General features: G+C 26.1%; 1 protein-coding gene across 2 annotated transcripts in view; it reads right to left on the bottom strand.

Annotated features, from left to right (window-relative positions):
* Positions 1-18019, bottom strand: part of LOC145849236 (uncharacterized) — a 37429-nt gene that overhangs the window by 14272 nt on the left and 5138 nt on the right. The window contains exons 2-4 of one of the 2 annotated variants that reach the window (XM_082954377.1): positions 13339-13379; positions 4784-4923; positions 979-1051 (exon numbers count right to left, since the gene is read on the bottom strand). In XM_082954377.1, coding sequence (XP_082810503.1) covers positions 979-1051; positions 4784-4923; positions 13339-13379 — 254 coding nt within the window. The remainder of the gene's footprint in view (positions 1-978; positions 1052-4783; positions 4924-13338; positions 13380-18019) is intronic. The other variant, XM_082954378.1, reaches the window with a different exon arrangement.

Genomic DNA, 18019 nt, shown 5'->3' with positions numbered 1-18019 from the left:
TAAAATAATAAAAATTACTACTTTTGAACAAAATATTGAAACTGGATTAACTAAACCTCATTCTAGATCTAGAAAAAAATTTCCCTGAGATTTTCAAAAACTTCCCTGAAATTTAGGGAAAAAATCAAAACTTCCCTGAGTTTCCCTGAGTTAAAAGAAAAATGCCAAAATTCCCTGAGTTTCCCTGAGATTCCCTGAGATTTTCTACAGTTTGAAAATTCCCTGAGATTCCCTGAGTTCCCTGAGTGTGTGGCAACCCTGATTTATATACCATTTGTAACTTAATACCAATAGATTATTCATTTTGTTTTATATTTTATTACACAAAGCTTTTCAAAACTACACGAGTTTCATTCTAAAGTGATAAATTTTGAATGAAATTTAAAAAAAATTTTGGTAAGTGAACAGCATAAAAATAACTTTAAATTATGACGTTTGAATAAATTCAAATAAATACAAAATTTAGAGATTTAGTAAGTAAAACTAAAGGTATGTTTATTAATAGATTGTTAATAATTTTGTTTTTCCATCTAATGCTATTTGCGTCCTAATTTAAATACGCAAGTAGCATTAAATGGAAAAAAAAATATTGGATGCTGATTTTATAATTTTTAAAGACATTAAAATTTAATCTATGCAAAAATTCCTCAAAATGCTTTGCGCAAACTGGCATAACTTCTGTATTATACAATTTTATTTTAATATTTAAAACTTTAAATGCGCTAGAACCTTATCTTTCTGGCCGCAAATTTTCGAAGAAAAACTCCGAAAAAAGTTTTTTTTTTTTTTGTACATACAATGGCTGGTCCACTGTTAGACATGCATCAAATTAAAAGCAATATGTAATTTAGTCCAGTTAAGATAGTTTTTGGTAAAAAGTTTACTTAATTACTTTGTATCTTTCTCAGCATTATTCCTATACTAAAATTGAAGCAATAGAGAAGTTAAATATAAAGAGAAGAAATCTAAAAAACTTACTCTAAAACTTGTTGTTTAGTTTCTTCGTGCTCTTCTGACTTCACGAAATGAATCAAGAATAAAAAATCAGAATCTGCAATTATGACTGTTTTATTGGAGTTTCTAGAAGTACATAACTAGAACTAACATAAATATTCAAAACTACTAGCTAATTGTTTGTTTATACATATCCTAACGAAACAAATTCCTTGGAATATACAAAAACAACAACAATTTGTACAGTACTTTTCTTTATTTAGCTGACATATTTAATTATTTAAACAGAGAAACATACGTCATTTGAATAAAGAAAAGTACTGTAAAAAATAATGTTATCATCAATATTGATGTAAAAAGTTTATATATCAAATTTGTTATAACAAAAACATTAACACCATAGGGAAGGGGTCCAACATCTTTTTCTACAATAATTAACATGCCTTTTATTTGAAAGTTTACAGTAAATAAATACCGTAAGATACTTTTATAAAATAAAAAAAACTAATTAATTTTTGAGATATAACCAGTTCTATTAAAAAATCCGTATGGAACACGAAAATTTTAAGATTAATTTTTTCATAATTTTGAAAAATCCAATAAAAATCTATTTCCTCTATTGTTTTTAAAGCAATTTACTTTATACTTTTAGGAAATATTCTTTTTAATATTACCAACAACTTGTAGAGCATTTTTTTTTTTTTAATTATGACCGAAAAAAAAACATCTATTTTGTTAATATTTTAATTAAAAAATAGAGAAAAATTCAAAAATATGCTTCTTACAAGTTGTTTAAAATTAACTAAAGAACAGCCTGAAAAAGTTTTAAAACAATTGCTCAAAAACTGAAAAAGAAGAGAGATTTTTAGTGCAATAGTCTATTTTCACTTTTTTAGTTTGCGCCTCCTATAAAGAACCTATTGACCTCCATAACTTGATCTCTTACATCTCAAAGCTAATATAATTTTTTAACTATGAAAAACAACTAGTAAGTAAGTATTTTATGTAAAAAACAACACCAAGTTTCAAACAAAAAGTGATTTACACCCCACCCTTAAGTTCTTAATAGACTAAATTTAAACTAATTTTTTTTCTACATTCAAGTATAATTTACAATTTAGAATAGTTAAAAATAGTAATTGTCAGTGTGCACCCTAGTTTACCAAAAAAACTATTTCATGTCTAACATAATTTTTTAGGTTTACAAAATTTTTTTTAGTTTTTTTTACATTTATTTCAAGCAATATAGTTTAATGTTAAAGCTGAAGTTAGCCTTGGTAATTTTTTTTTTGTTTTCTATTTATTTCACATTTTGGTACACATTCAACCCTTTAAGTTGTATCAATTAAAACCAGATATCCTTTAGTTTGCAATGAATGGTAAATAAAGTTCTTAGAAGTAACTTGAAATCCTGGCAAAATCAAAGATAACCTTGAATTTTAAAATTTAGGCTAAAAAAACTGGATAACCTGAAGTTTTAAACAAATTTAACATCTAAAATTAAAAAATTGATATTCAATACAAAATATTTACTTTATTCATTAATCTTTTTTGCAGTTTTTAAAATTTTATTTATTAAAAAACACATTAAATGAAGCATTACATTATCTGTTAAATATATTTTGATCATACAAATTAGATTTTACCTTTAATTAAATTTTATACTTTAAATTGACTAGAAAACTTGTACTTTGAAAAACCTAGAAGAAAATCAGAAAATATTGACTAAATTTAACTGAACTTTACACTTAAAGTGAATTAAAATACAATTTTTTTATAGTTTAGGCCAGGAGTCGGCAGGCATTTAGTGGTTTGAGGCCAAATTTAGAAAATAAAAATGGTCATCAAGCCCCAGTTTACGTTTTTACTATTTATAAAAGCTCAAAATATCTAAGAATAAGTTTCGAATTTCCTGTAAATTGTACTTGAAACCTTCTTTTTTTGGCTTTTTTTTAAACAATGGATTATCAAATTTAAGTTTTACATTAGTCTTTTGCAGGCCCTATTTTACCTTTTACGGACCGCAGTTTTACCTTTTATATGCCACATCCCATTTAAAATAAAATATGCCTATTATATGTTAAAAAATGTTGTAAAACAAATATATGCTTATTATATGCTAAAAATATGCTTATTTTAAGTATTAAACGAATAAAAAACTTATTTGAAGTGTAATTAAACATTAAATTTTGAAAATTTCCAATTGATTAGATCCAGATCAAGTAGAATCTTAATTTGAAAAACAGTTCCAGATGCAGTCACATCTATAATTTATGAATGCGGTAGATCACAGCTTGTACTAAGGAATAAAAAAAGTTCTTTGGCATAATTAACAGGAGATTAAAACTTATACTGGGAGCGGGTAATAACTGCACGAGACAAAATTGCACGAAGTTACTTAATTGCACAAAGAAAAATTGCACAAGGAACAAAATTGCACGAAGACAAATTTGCATAAGGAAACAAAATTGCACAAGTTACAATTATGCACAAAGGGTCATTTTGGCACGAGAGTAAAAAAACCGAAAAAAAGAAACCAAAAGATAAATGTAAAAAAAATAAAAATAAAAATAAAGTTACTGACAAGGGTTAGGGGTAACATTGATAGTAAAAATAAAAGTACAAAATTAACTAAAAAATGTTTATAAAAAAAATTAAGAAATAAATAAAAATTAATTAACTAAAAAGAAATAAAGATACCAACCGAGGGTAAGGGTTAGGGGTGACAGTGAAAGTGAAAGTAAAAAAAATAAAAAATAAAAATAACAAAATAATATACAAAAAAAATATAGGTAACAGACCGAAGGGTAAAGATTAGGGGTAAAGTGATAGTAAACAAAAAATTAATTAATTTAAAAAAAATTCAATAAAAAATTAAAAAAACTAAATTCAACCCATGCAAATATGTCCCCTCGTGTAAATGTGTACTTGTGCGATTTTGTGCCCTCGTGCAATTTTGTCCTCTCATGCAGTTTGGGGGGTTAAGGAAATTTGACAGCTACCCACTTACACTAGACATTCTCTGGTTTGTAATGAAGAGTACAAAAACACAACTTCAGCTTTACAGAATTTATCATGCACTTTGATCAGTTGGTACAGTGTAAAAAAAAAACGACAAATTTTATTTAGTTTAAAAGTTATTACAGAATGTCTTAAAAAGGTTTACGGACAGGAAAAAAAAAAAGCTAAATTGACTGTTAGAAGAACTTATTTTTTAAGGAAAAAAATAAATTCTACTTTTATTATTTGATTCTTTATTCACTTTACCTTTAAATTTATTCAAAATACTTTTTATTTCATTATCATTTAGGTTATAAAAACTTTAAGATGTTTAAATACTAAGATTATAAGCTAAATTAAATAAACTAAAACTAAAATGAACCTTTTAATGAAATATTTAGTCTATTAAGCAAAAAAACAAAAGTAAATAAAAAACATACTGATTAAAAAACACCAGTGTATTTTCAGATTAACAAGTTGTATTATTTAAAAATTGTGGTACATTTATTTATATACAAATTCGCTTTAAGAAATGCTATTTTAAAAACTATTTGATGCATAACCATCAGGGATTAAAGTTATTTAAAATCAGTGTTTGTTTTATTATAAACATTTATTTTGTTTTGCTTAAACGAATGTCAAACAAATTAGATGAAGACTGACAGGATTATAAATATATTTGTTGAAATTTAATTTAATATGACAAATGGTTTTTGTAAAACCTTTTAAATTAATTTTACCATGTTTATTTAGTTATGAAACTTTAAAAAAATTAGTAAAGTTATGTTGATCATAACAAAAACTATCTTAAAAATATATGAATTCTAACGTTTATACTTTTCTAAGCTTGTGTGTAAATACATATAATTACCATCAACATGAATTTCAGTTTCTTTAGTTATAAGGTAAACAAAATTCTTCTGATTTAATTTATTGAAGATGAAGATACCGTTTGTTGGTTTTTTTTTTCTGTAATAAAACATGAATAAATAGGGTTCTAAAATTACTAGTCTTTCAAAATTATACTTATTTGTTGAAGCTATTAATTCATACTTATTACTTATATGTTATGTTTTTATTTGTTTATGCACAACTTTAGTTCATCTTGTTTATTTTTTAAAAGTCTAATAAGCAAAAAAATATTAAATTGAATATTGATTTTCGTTTCACATTAATGTAGTATTTCAATTAAACAACTTTATACAAATTATTTAAAAGTGGATTTATGTATCTATATATAACAAAACAACAAAACATAGTACAGTAATCTTCCTTTCTTGTACCAACATATGTTTCTGTGTGTTAACGAATCAACACACTTCAACTGGGTTCTGTAAAAAAATAATTACTGAAATGAAAGAATAGAAGCATAGAATAAAGTAGGTGTATACATGTTCTCATTAAAATAAAATATTTTCTACAGATAATAGTTAATACAGTAACCTCTCGCTTATTTACGCACATTGTGTCCACAGAAAAAGTGCGTGAAGATACGAGAGATCGTAAAGATACGAGAGGTACCAAATATACTTACTATAATAGCTGTTTTTTGATATTGCTTCTAGTTAAAAGCATACTGGGAACTTTCCCACTTTTAACAATTCGTTTACTTTATTTATAAATATAAAAACAAAAGATATAACTATAGATATATTAAAATAAAAGCATTTAAAAAGTTAATGAAGATCATCAGTTTTAATGCGCAGTTGTTTTTTTTTTCCAAATCTGTAACTGGTGCTGGTGAGCATTACGAAAAATTAAGGCAGCGTGCGAAAAATTTTAACGCTCGCTGTGCAAAAAAACCATTTGAGATTTGAGTTAAGTGTAAGCTCTATATTTATTAAGTATCACTTCTACTTTTTGATAGGAAGTTTCATTATATTTCTTTTTTAGATGTTTACTCATATATAGGGCAAGAATGCTGTATTATTTATTTGTGATTTAAACTCTCATTATTTCATTATATTAGTCCTGGACATGACTTTAAACTGTATCCTGGTGTATGACTCAATTACCGAAAGGTTTTTCATACACCAGGCCCTTGGACCAAATGTTTGAGCGCTTTTTGTTTTTTGATCAATAAACAACATATACTTTCATTATTTAACACAGTCATATTTCTGTAAAAATTTTAATTTAATCTCTTATTGTTAACAAAAATTCTGATATACTGAGGTATAACTAAATGTTTATTATTTAGTCAAGGAACATAAGTTTAGAAAGTCTAAAAATATAGAGAGGTGAGTTAGCATTTAAAAGCAAATTTTAAAATTAAAAATATACAATAAACCTAATTTGTGCTATATTAAAATGAATTCAAATTTTGAATTTTTGAATTTTTTAGAATTCTAAAATGCGTAACTAAACGAGAGTGCGTAACGTCACGAGTGCGTAAAGATACGAAAGGTTACTGTAATAGGTAAAATACTTAATATTAAATCCGACTGTTATAAAACTATATAATATTTGTGATTATTAATTCTAAAATAAGTAAATAAACTAAAATACACAACAAAACAACAAATCATAATATAAACAAACAACTCCAGTAATGGAAAGAATAACTGATTCAAATTTTACTGTTGTTAATGAATGAACAAAATACATTCAATACATCTAATAATTATGTCACAATATAAATGAGGTTATTTCAACTATTTAATTTGTATTGTAAAGTTTATCAATTTAGTTTTTATGTTTCTAATCTATTTTAAAGAAAATAAAACTTTAACCATTAGTTAGTGTGTCAATAAAATTTAATAAAACTTAACAACGGTGAAGAAAATAAAAGTCACAGAAACTCGATGTAACATGTATATTATATATTAAGTGTTTGTAATGATTAAATCAAAATTAAATACAATTAGGAAACAGATTTAGTTCAAATGTAAAAATCAAAAACGAAAAAAAAAATTTAAGAAAACAGAACAGAAAAAACGAAACTTGTTATTGAGCTTACAAAGTACTGACCGATAACTAAGTTACAGCGACATACATAAAATCACAATGACTTAAATCACATATATATTGTATTTAACAATTATTAAAATAATTGATTGATAAAGTAGCAGTCGGGTGTTTAAATTAAATATCCCATACAGATATTTCAAATATTCAATAAGTAGGCTGTGTTATATATTAAAGTTAAAATGTAAAACAACAAGGTGGTCATATGCTAAGTATAAACCTGCAGTAAAAAACCTCCTAGCTCTCTTGGGCATAGTAGGTAAAAAAGCACGGTTTATCTGTGATTTGAATACAGGTTTCCAATTAAACTTGGAACTTAACACATAAAGGTGTGAAGAATTATAGTCGGAGGGTAAAGTGAATATATGAAATGTCGGAGAATAGAAAGTGACTTGTGTGAAATAGATATATATATAATAAATGAATAAAACTATATATTACTTAAGATATTTAATTATATTAATACATGTTAAGTGAAAATGTGTGTGTATGTGAAAGGTGAATGAAAAATATGAAAGGTGAGAAAGCGCCAAGGTGTTATTTGAAGAAGAACCGTTGGTTGTGTGCACAGTTGTTCTTTTATTTAGTAATTGTTTACTATCTTCTGCTAAAATTGCCATTCGTTCAAGGTTGCATATTTAGCAGATCTTGCTCACACTACTGATGTTATTGTTGGCTGATGTTTACTGCAGGTTTATACTTAGCATATGACCACTTTGTTGTTTTACATTTTAACTTTCATATATAACACAGTTTACTTATTATATATTGAAAACATCTGTATGGGATATTTAATTTAAACACCCGACTGCTACTTTATCAACCAATTATTTTAATAATCAATAAATACAGTATATATGTAATTTAAGTCATTGTGATTTTATGTATGTTGCTGTAACTTAATTATCGGTCAGTACTTTGTAAGCTCAATAACAAATTTCGTTTTTTTCTGTTCTGTTTTCTTAATTTTTTTTTTCGTTTTTGATTTTTACATTTGAACTAAATCTGTTTCCTAATTGTATTTAATTTTGATTTAATCATTACAAACACTTAATATATAATATACATGTTACATCGAGTTTCTGTGACTTTTATTGTCTTCACCGTTGTTAAGTTTAATTAAATTTTATTGACACACTAACTAATGGTTAATGTTTTATTTTGTTTAAAATAGATTAGAAACATATAAACTAAATTAATAAACTTTACAATACAAATTAAATAGTTGAAATAACCTCATTTATATTGTGACATAATTATTAGATGTATTGAATGTATTTTGTTCATTCATTAACAACAGTAAAATTTAAATCAGTTATTCTTTCCATTACTGGATTTGTTTGTTTATATTATGATTTGTTGTTTTGTTGTGTATTTTAGTTTATTTACTTATTTTAGACTTAATAATCACAAATATTATATAGTTTTATAACGTCGGATTTAATATTAAGTATTTAACCTATTATTAACTATTATCTGTAAAAAATATTTTATTTTAATGAAAACATGTATACACCTACTTTATTCTATGCTTCTATTCTTTCATTACAGTAATTATTTTTTACAGAACCCAGTTGAAGTGTGTTGATTCGTTAACACACAGAAACATATGTTGGTACAATAAAGGAAGATTACTGTACAATTTGTTTTTATTTATATTCCAGTGAAGTTAAGGCCATAGGGGGGATCCACTTTGTTTTTTACAACTTGATCTTATTTTGTAGAATTTAATCTGAGCTATCAGACACTTTTAACCGCTTAAAAAAACTCAAAGTAACTTTTGAGATATAAGCGATCAAAGAAAGGGCGTTCAATAGGTTCCTTATGGAAGGCAAAAACTAAAAATGCGAAAAAAGACTATTTCACTAAAAATCTATCTTCTCCTTCATTTTTTGAGTAATCTTTCTCAAATTTTTACAGAATGTGTATCATTAAACTTTAAAGAGATCTATTGTAGGAATTTTTTTAATTTTGAGTAAAAAAAAATTATTGTCAAAAAACTACCCTTTTTTTTTAGTTTTTTGTGGATAAAATTTTTATTTTTCAAAATTTCAAAAACTCCAACATTCAGATTCTTCAAAATATTAAAAGGAACATTTCCTGAAAATTTGAAGTCTCTAGGTCAAAAAATGAAGGAGGAGATAGGTTTTTAGTGAATTTTAAAATTTCCGAGAAAACTGACCCCAAAAAATTTGCAATCCATACGTTTATATTGGAAAATTTTTACAAAAAATTAAATATCTCAAAAGATAAATGATATTTTTGAATTCTATAAAAACTGGCTTATAGTTTGTACTTTAAGCTTTCATATAAAAGCCAAAGTTAATTTTAGTAAAAAAAAATGTTGGACCCCCCCCCCCCCCTATGGCCTTAATTCACTAAGATCTTTTGTTAGCAAACGATTAAACCTTTATTTTTTAACAGTTATAACAAAACACTAATTTAATTAAAGAAATCAATTTAATTTTTTTTATTATTGAGATCAAAAGAACTATTAGCTAACTTTCATTCATAACTAGATTTAAAAATATATATATCTAAGTAATGTTGCAATGGAACTTGTAAATATGTTAATATATTTCAAAGTAAACTAAAAAAAACTTGTTATTTTATTTTGGAATTTATTTGAAATATAAACAACAGTTAAGAAACAAAAATAAAAAAGGATAGTAAAAAATTAAAATTTGAAAACTTTTACTATAGATGAAAACTACAAGGTCTACAACTAAACTTTCATTAAATTTGGAAAAAAAATCTCTATGATGTCTATATAAAATAAGTTCTGTAAAAAAAAATTAAAACCATCTACTAAAAAAGGTATTATGAACCACTAACTCCTGTATAAAAAACTTAAGGGCATAGGGGGGGGGGGGGGGGGGGGGGGGGGTAAACACCCTTTTTTGGTTTTTGATCTTATCTTATATAGTTTTTACTAAGCTACAAGATGCTTTTTACAGATTTTAAAAATTCAAAATATTTTTTGAGATATAGCCGGTCAAAGTCGGAGCCAACAATAGGTTCCTTATAGGAGGCGCAAACAAAAACGGCAAAAATAGACTATTTTACTAAAAATCTATCTTCTCCTACGTTTTTTGAGATAACTACCTAAAATTTTCAGGAAATGTTCTTTGATATATTTAGAAAATTCTGTCGGAAGGAATTTTGAAAAAAATAAAAATAAAAATTTTATATAAAAAATAAACAAAAAAAACAGTTTTTTTTTTGTTTTTTTGTTATAAAATTTTTATTTTTAATTTTTTAAAATTCTGTTCCGACAGAATTTTCTAAATACTGCAAGGAACATTTCCTAAAAATTTGAGGTAGTTATCTCAAAAAACGTAGGAGGAGATAGATTTTTAGTGATTTCTAGTTATTTGCTGTTTTAGTTTGCGCCTCCCATAAGGATCCTATTGTTGCCTCCGACTTTGACCAGCTATACCTCAAAAGTTATTATGAATTTTTTAAATCTGTAAAAAGCATCTTGTAGCTTAGTAAAAGCTACATAAAATAAGATCAAAAACCAAAAAAGGGTGTTTACCCCCCCCCCCTATGCCCTTAACTGTAAATTTGGTGCTGTTTTAAAACATTATATTTTTATATTCAAACTTTATTAATATTTTATAAAGCATAATCAACTTTTGAACACATATTATCTATAATAACACTTAGCCATAATTTTATTTATAATTTATATGTATTATAATAACACCTAAACAATTTTAATAAAGTACCAGCAGTTGACCTGTTTACATTATTAGCTAATACCTTACAGCTTAATAATGAAATTATATACATATAATAATTCAAAAAGTCTATGACTCAGTGTCACATCAAAAACTAAAACCAAATTTAACTTAGTATAGATTGCATAAAAGCTTAGTTAAATAGTTTAAAGATTTTTTAAGCAATACATCACAAAGAGCTTATATTTAAGATACATTATCAAATTCTTTAACCTTTTATAGTATATACTAATGATATTGCAACAAAGATTGTTATTCAAAGTGGCATAAATTTATTTGCAGATGAAGCAAAAATCTTTAGAAAGTCAAATTACACTTTACAATTAACCCTAGATAATATTTAAGGGTTGCCATTCTATAAGTCAAAAAACTGTCCCAAGTGACTAAAATTTGTCCTGAGTGACCTCAATCTGTCCTGAGTCATCCTGGACATTTTCAAATTCTAAAAATTTTGAGTTATCCTGAACTGTCTTAAGTCATCTTAAGATTTTCATAAACTTAAAATATCCTGAATTATTCTGAGTATTATGAGTGTGAGGCAACCTTGATATTTACTAATGGCTAAAAACAAAAATCTAAAATTAAATTCTAATAAATGTCAAACACAAAATATCCACCTAAAACAAACCTAGCCCCCAGATCTCTCAACATCCCTCAATTACAGTAATATAAAATTTAGGAAGCTGTATATCAGAAAAATTCAAATGGAACATTAGATATATTTTAAAAATTGCAACAGCATTATCTTAAAAAATATTTAAGTTTATAACTTAAATTTTTTACCAAATATCAGTCTAACAAAACAATTTATACTACATGATCAGACTAAGCCGGCATTTAACACCTGAACTTTGCTCCATCTTAAGATAAAAACAAAATTAAGACCGTATGAAGAATTCATAAATTTAGGGCTGAATAAAGTTTTCAAATTATTTTCTGGGTTTTTTTAATTTATTTTGGGTTTTTTAAAGAAAAAGTTTTTGGTCCATTTTTAGTATAAAATAAATTAAAAGTAAAAAACTGTTTTAAAAAAAATAAATACATTATAACAAAACAGTAAAGCTGTTTTAAATGTATTTCTTAATAAAAAAATTCATTAATTTTTTTAAATGATAGATTTTTTGTATCTAGTCAGAATTTCTTTACTTTACAAGTAAAAATTCTTTATAATCACAAGTTTTTTCAGTTTTAGTTTTACCTAAATTATCAAATTCCAGGTTTATCCGCAATTCCATGTTTTTTGATTTATCAAATTCTCTAGTCTGTCCTAATTTTACAAATCTTGTTGTATCTGTTAAACTTGTAAAATTAGGACAGGCTAGTTAACTTGATAATTTAAATAAATCAATACTCAATAAATAATACAAATTAATAATTAAAACAGTTTTAATATCATTTGACATGATGCAGATTAGTAATGTAATCAATCAAGATAAGTAAGTGCTGAGAAACAATATGAAATGAGAAAACCAGACTTTAAAAAAATAATTTTACAAAACTGATGAAAATGGCAACAAGTGACGTACAACTAAGTTTCAATAATAAAATTTATAGACAGATACTTGGCTTGGCCATGGGACTGCCTTTGGATTCAACACTTACAAACATTTTTGTTGGATACTAAGAATCTAAAATTATTGAAGAGTTGTATTAACAGGTTGTCTACATCAAATATATTTATGACCGTCAGTTATATTTAAAACAGAAAAAACACAGCTTTATTTTGAAAATTAAGTTCTCTAACAAAAAGATTTCTTTCACTAACGAAGTGGAAGTTAGCAATTAACTGTCATTTATAGATATTGATTACTAAAGAAAGAACAAAATTCCTATTGAACGTTTATAGGAAAACAACATTCACTGGGCAATATTTTGATAAGCAATCTTTTTGCAGCAAGAAACAAAAAGTAAACTTAAAAAACACTATATCATAGAGCCTAAAAGATCTGCTATTTGGAACTTCTTCACTTTGAGGTAGAAAGAATAAAAAATATCCTGGAAAAAAATAGATACCCTTTAGAATTGATAAAGAAAATGATAAAATCAAATGATAACAACCTAAACAAACCTAAGATATAAATACCTGATAATTTAATTCTCTAACAAAAAGATTTCTTTCACTAACGAAGTGGAAGTTAGCAATTAACTGTCATTTATAGATATATTGATTACTAAAGAAAGAACAAAATTCCTATTGAACGTTTATAGGAAAACAACATTCACTGGGCAATATTTTAATAAGCAATCTTTTTGCAGTAAGAAACAAAAAGTAAACTTAAAAAACACTATATCATAGAGCCTAAAAGATCTGCTATTTGGAACTTCTTCACTTTGAGGTAGAAAGAATAAAAGATATCCTGGAAAAAAATAGATACCCTTTAGAATTGATAAAGAAAATGATAAAATCAAATGATAACAACCTAAACAAACCTAAGATATAAATACCTGATAAATTCTTAAGTTTTGAAACTACAATATATTAAAGCCATATCAAATGTTTTCAAGAACAAAGTAAAATTTTTAACAAAGTCTATGTACAATCAAGTAAATAGTATTTATCTACCATATCCAACCAATCAGAAAATTAAAATTGCTATTTTTTCTACTTTATACACCTGCAAAATGATACATATCGTCTTACAATATACTTGAATAAAATTTGAGTACTAAATACCTTTCAAAGAAAAAAAGTGATCCTCTGCAACCAACTTCTACCTGAAAAAAAATTGTTTTAGCTGGTGAAAACTCTAATTAACTATATTGACAGGATGACCACCAGCTTTTCAGAAACTTCTTCCAGGTATTCTAAATTTCTTCCAGGTTTTTGAAAGTAAACATATTTGGGTCTATTTCTTGTTTAAAATTAAGCTTTAAGTAGAAAACTGTGTTAAAACTAGTGATGTACCGGACTCACTATCCGGGTCCGGGTCCGGCCGGATATTGCCATTTTTGTCTGATATCCGGATCCGGCCGGACTCTAGTTTGAAAAAAAGTCCGGATCCGGTTCCGGCCGGATTCTAATTTGAAAAAAAAGTCCGGGTCCGGTTCCGGCCGGATTTTAATTTGAAAAAAAAGTCCGGATCCGGGTCCGGCCGGATCCTAACTGAGATCCGGCCGGACCCGGAACTTGTTAGTAAAAAAGAGCATACTGAAAAGTATTTTTTCAAAAACAAACCCTGTGTAAATTAATAAGAGTCATTTTCGTCAGTTAAAATTAAACACCTACCATGATTGGCTCATTTTGTACACGTGACTAATTTACATTTGTTTACATTTAAACTATAAATAAATATTTCATGAAATGCAACTCTTTACATATGTTGTAAAATTGAAAACTTTGGAATGAATACTTGCATTATTTATTGTTTAAAGTTGAGCTCAGAGAATATTTAGAGTTAATACGGTTGAATGTACGAGCCAATGAGAATCATATGACGAAATATTTCAAACTAAATACTGATGCAACAAAACATCAGAACATGACAGGCAGTTTATATGTAAGCAGTTAGTTAGTTTGGTGTGTAGCTTGAAGCAACAAAATATCTTGAACGTTTTTGTGAATGCTTATTGTAAGTAGTGTTTTGTCTTAAAAGTGAATATTTCAACAGGTGTTTAATTGTTTAAATGTTTAAGCCAGGTTTATAGTTTAAAAGTTTATTAGAAATTTTACAGTTTCTTGTTTACTAAAAGTTTTATTTAATTTTTAGTTTTTTGTTTTAAGTCTTTTGATATAGATTTAAATAGCTCCCAGTTTTAAAGTGTTACCAAAGTAATTAATAATTTTGTATATGCTAGTATTTCTTGTTGTGTTTTATATAAAAGATTCATCACTCAAAACTGTCGTGTCTGATTATAGAAAGTAGTCTCAGTTAGAATTTAGGGTTTGTTAGATATTAATTAAATAAGGTAGGATTTAATTATGATGGGTAGTACTAATAAGTTAAGTGTACCACAATCAGTCCACAACTTTTCTACCAAATTGTCAACCTTTGCTAGCTATTCTACTGATTATTAGATTAAAGTAATTTTTCAGTTTAAAAACCTCATTCTGACTCAGGCTTGTTTATACTCACTCTAGCTAGTTTTATTGACTTAAACAGTGGCAACCCTGCTAGTTTGAAAATTTTTGGGAATTTTAGAAAATTTTGGACTGCCTCAGGCTAGTTTAGTTTTTTATAAAAACTCAGGCTAGTTTTCTTTCAGATTTTGAATAAGTTTGAGCTGATCCAGTTTTCAATATTTTGTAACTTTCTAGTGTATTTTGTTCAAGAACTTGATTTCAGATTTTTAATTGTAAATAACACTTAAATTTGTAAACCTTGAGGCTAGCTGTTCTACTTATTATTAGATAAAAGTTCTTTTTTTTTCAATTTTAAATCCTCATTCTGACTCAGGCTAGTTTATTCTAGTGATGTACCGGACTCACTATCCGGGTCCGGCCGGATATTACCATTTTTGTCTGATATCCGGATCCGGCCGGATTCTAATTTGAAAAAAAAGTCCGGATCCGGTTCCGGCCGGACTCTTATTTGAAAAAAAAGTCCGGGTCCGGTTCCGGCCGGATTCTAATTTGAAAAAAAAGTCCGGATCCGGTTCCGGCCGGATTCTAGTTTGAAAAAAAAGTCTGGATCCGGGTCCGGCCGGACCCGAAATTGTGGGTCCGGTACATCACTAGTTAAAACAATAACATTGAAAAGATACTGTAGAGCTTCTTTAAATGCGTTTTTTAAATAAATTAAGGGGGGTAAACACTCTTTTTTGGTTTTTGATCTTATTTTATATAGTTTTTACTAAGGTAAAAGATGCTTTTTAAAGATTAAAAAAATTCAAAATAATTTTTGAGATATAGCCGGTCAAAGTTGGAGGCAACAATAGGATCCTTATGGGAGGCGCAAACTTAAACGGCAAATAACTAGAAATTACTAAAAATCTATCTCCTCCTAGGTTTTTTGAGATAACTACCTCAAATTTTCAGGAAATGTTCCTTGCAGTATTTAGAAAATTCTATCGGAACAGAATTTTTAAAAATTAAAAAATAAAAATTTTATATCAAAAAAACAAAAAAAAACTGTTTTTTTTGTTTATTTTTTATATAAAATTTTTATTTTTTATTTTTTTCAAAATTCCTTCCGACAGAATTTTCTAAATATATCAAGGAACATTTCCTGAAAGTTTGAAGTAGTTATCTCAAAAAACGTAGGAGAAGATAGATTTTTAGTGAAATAGTTTATTTTTGTGGTTTTAGTTTGCGCCTCCCATAAGGAACCTATTGTTGGCTCCGACTTTGACCGTCTATATGTCAAAAACTATTTTGAAATTTTTAAATCTGTAAAAAGCATTTTTTAGCTTAGTAAAAACTATATAAAATAAGATCAAAAAACAAAAAAGGGTGTTTACCCCCCCCCTATGCCCTTAAAATTTATGATGATGCAAAAAAATTTTGATCAACATGATAGACTTTTGTGTCAAACCAAAATTTCACTACTTAACATGTTAAATATGTTTAAACTTCCTGGTTTTTCAGTTTAAATTGTTAAATTCCAAGTTTTTCCAGAATTCCAAGTTTAGTGGCAATCCTGTATTAAAAATTGGTTAAGACTCTAAATTGTACTTGAAAATTAAAAAAAAAACTTCATAAACTGAAATGATACTGTAAAAAAAACTTAAGTCATTTTGCAACTTACTACAATTAAGTTCTCAGCTTACCATAGATAAAGAGTTTAAAGGCATAGACAATAAAAATTCTTAATAAAATTTAACAATGGTTCTAATATAAAAGCTCAAATTATTAATTTTAAGCCAGTTTTTATAGAAATACAAAACAAAATATGTAAAAAACAAACAGAATAGTAAAGGTTGCCACTTTTTGAAGCAAAAAACATATTTAGTCACAAAAAATTAGCTTGAGCTAATGGTATAAGCAGCCAATAAATAGTTTAAAAATATTTTTTATATTAGGTGAAGTGTGTTGAATAGAGATAAATATTTTTTTCATTTGAACATATATAACTTACTATACTCTCTCTGATATAGGCAAAAGGGAATTCAAACATTTCTTTAAAAAAAACTAACATAGACCCTTAACAGATTGCTCAAATTAAATATTAAAAAATTCATTTCATAGAAAATTAAAAGATTTTCTTAAACTTATGAGATATAAACAGCTTAACAAAAAAATTCAGTAGTAGATACACAGAAGTAGTTCTAATATAACTACAAAATAGAAATTATGTTCAATATTTAATAGAAATATGTATTTAATATAAAAAATTGTCTAATATTTTTCAATTATTTTATTACCTAAATCTTATTAGTTTTGAATGAAAAAATTACATAAATTGCGCTTTCACTGAACTCTCATTAAAGTCTAAAAGACCTATATAAAAACAACACTAGCTTAAATATTTTATTGAACAAGATATTTGATATTATAAAATTAAGTAAAACTGTAATAGAATTTTTTAATACTTTAATAATTACTTAGAATCTTGATATCTTTTATTTGCATTACTAAAGATCTGTCTTAAATGTCTAGTTTTTACCAATGAACTGTGTTTGTATGACTGATGATGATTCTAATACATATTTAAAAACAGTTTATTTTAAATTTTAATCTTAGGAATAAAGATTTTTTTTAATTTACTATTTAATTCTTATGTGAAAGCTTTAAAGTCAGTTTTTATAGAATATAATTAACTTTTGAGAAAAAGACATCATTATTTAGGTTTCCAATAAGATTTTAGGGATTACAATTTATTAATTGTCAATTTTCTCAGAAATTTAAAAACTTACTAAAAATATATATCTTTTTCTAGGGTAATGGAATACTTGGGTGATGATTACTGGAAACATATAAACATATGATTCAGATGTTTATTGGCTTCATTAGGAATTAGAAGAAAAAAATTTAGCAAAAAAAAGTTTTAACCCCAAAAAAATTATTTTAACTCCAAAACCACATATTTTTTGATATTTTGACTTAAGGCCATAGGGGGTCCAATACTATTTTACAATAATTAACTTTAGCTTTTATATGAAAGCTTTAAGTAGAAACTACAAGTCAGTTTTTAAGGATTTAAAAATATTATTTAGCTTTTGAAATATTTTTTGAAAAATGTTTCTGGTACAAACGTATGGACCACAAATTTTTTACTTATTTTTACTTAAATTTGAAAAGTCCAAAGTAACGTTTTTTTGTCATTTAATAAAGATTAGACTGTAAAAGTTTGAAGAAGATTGCTTGAAAAATGTAGGAGGAGATAGATTTTAAATGAAATAGTCTTTTTTTGCTGTTTGCCAGAACTTGACAGCTTATAATTATAGTCATACATTTAAAGAGATTTTAACTGCTTTTG

The sequence above is a fragment of the Thalia democratica genome, chromosome 1 (assembly GCF_965202585.1).
Source record: "Thalia democratica chromosome 1, ktThaDemo2.hap1.1, whole genome shotgun sequence".
In the NCBI taxonomy this organism is placed as follows: domain Eukaryota; kingdom Metazoa; phylum Chordata; class Thaliacea; order Salpida; family Salpidae; genus Thalia; species Thalia democratica.
The sequence above is the reverse complement of the archived record's forward strand: the minus strand, read 5'-3'. Positions and strand labels throughout refer to the sequence as shown.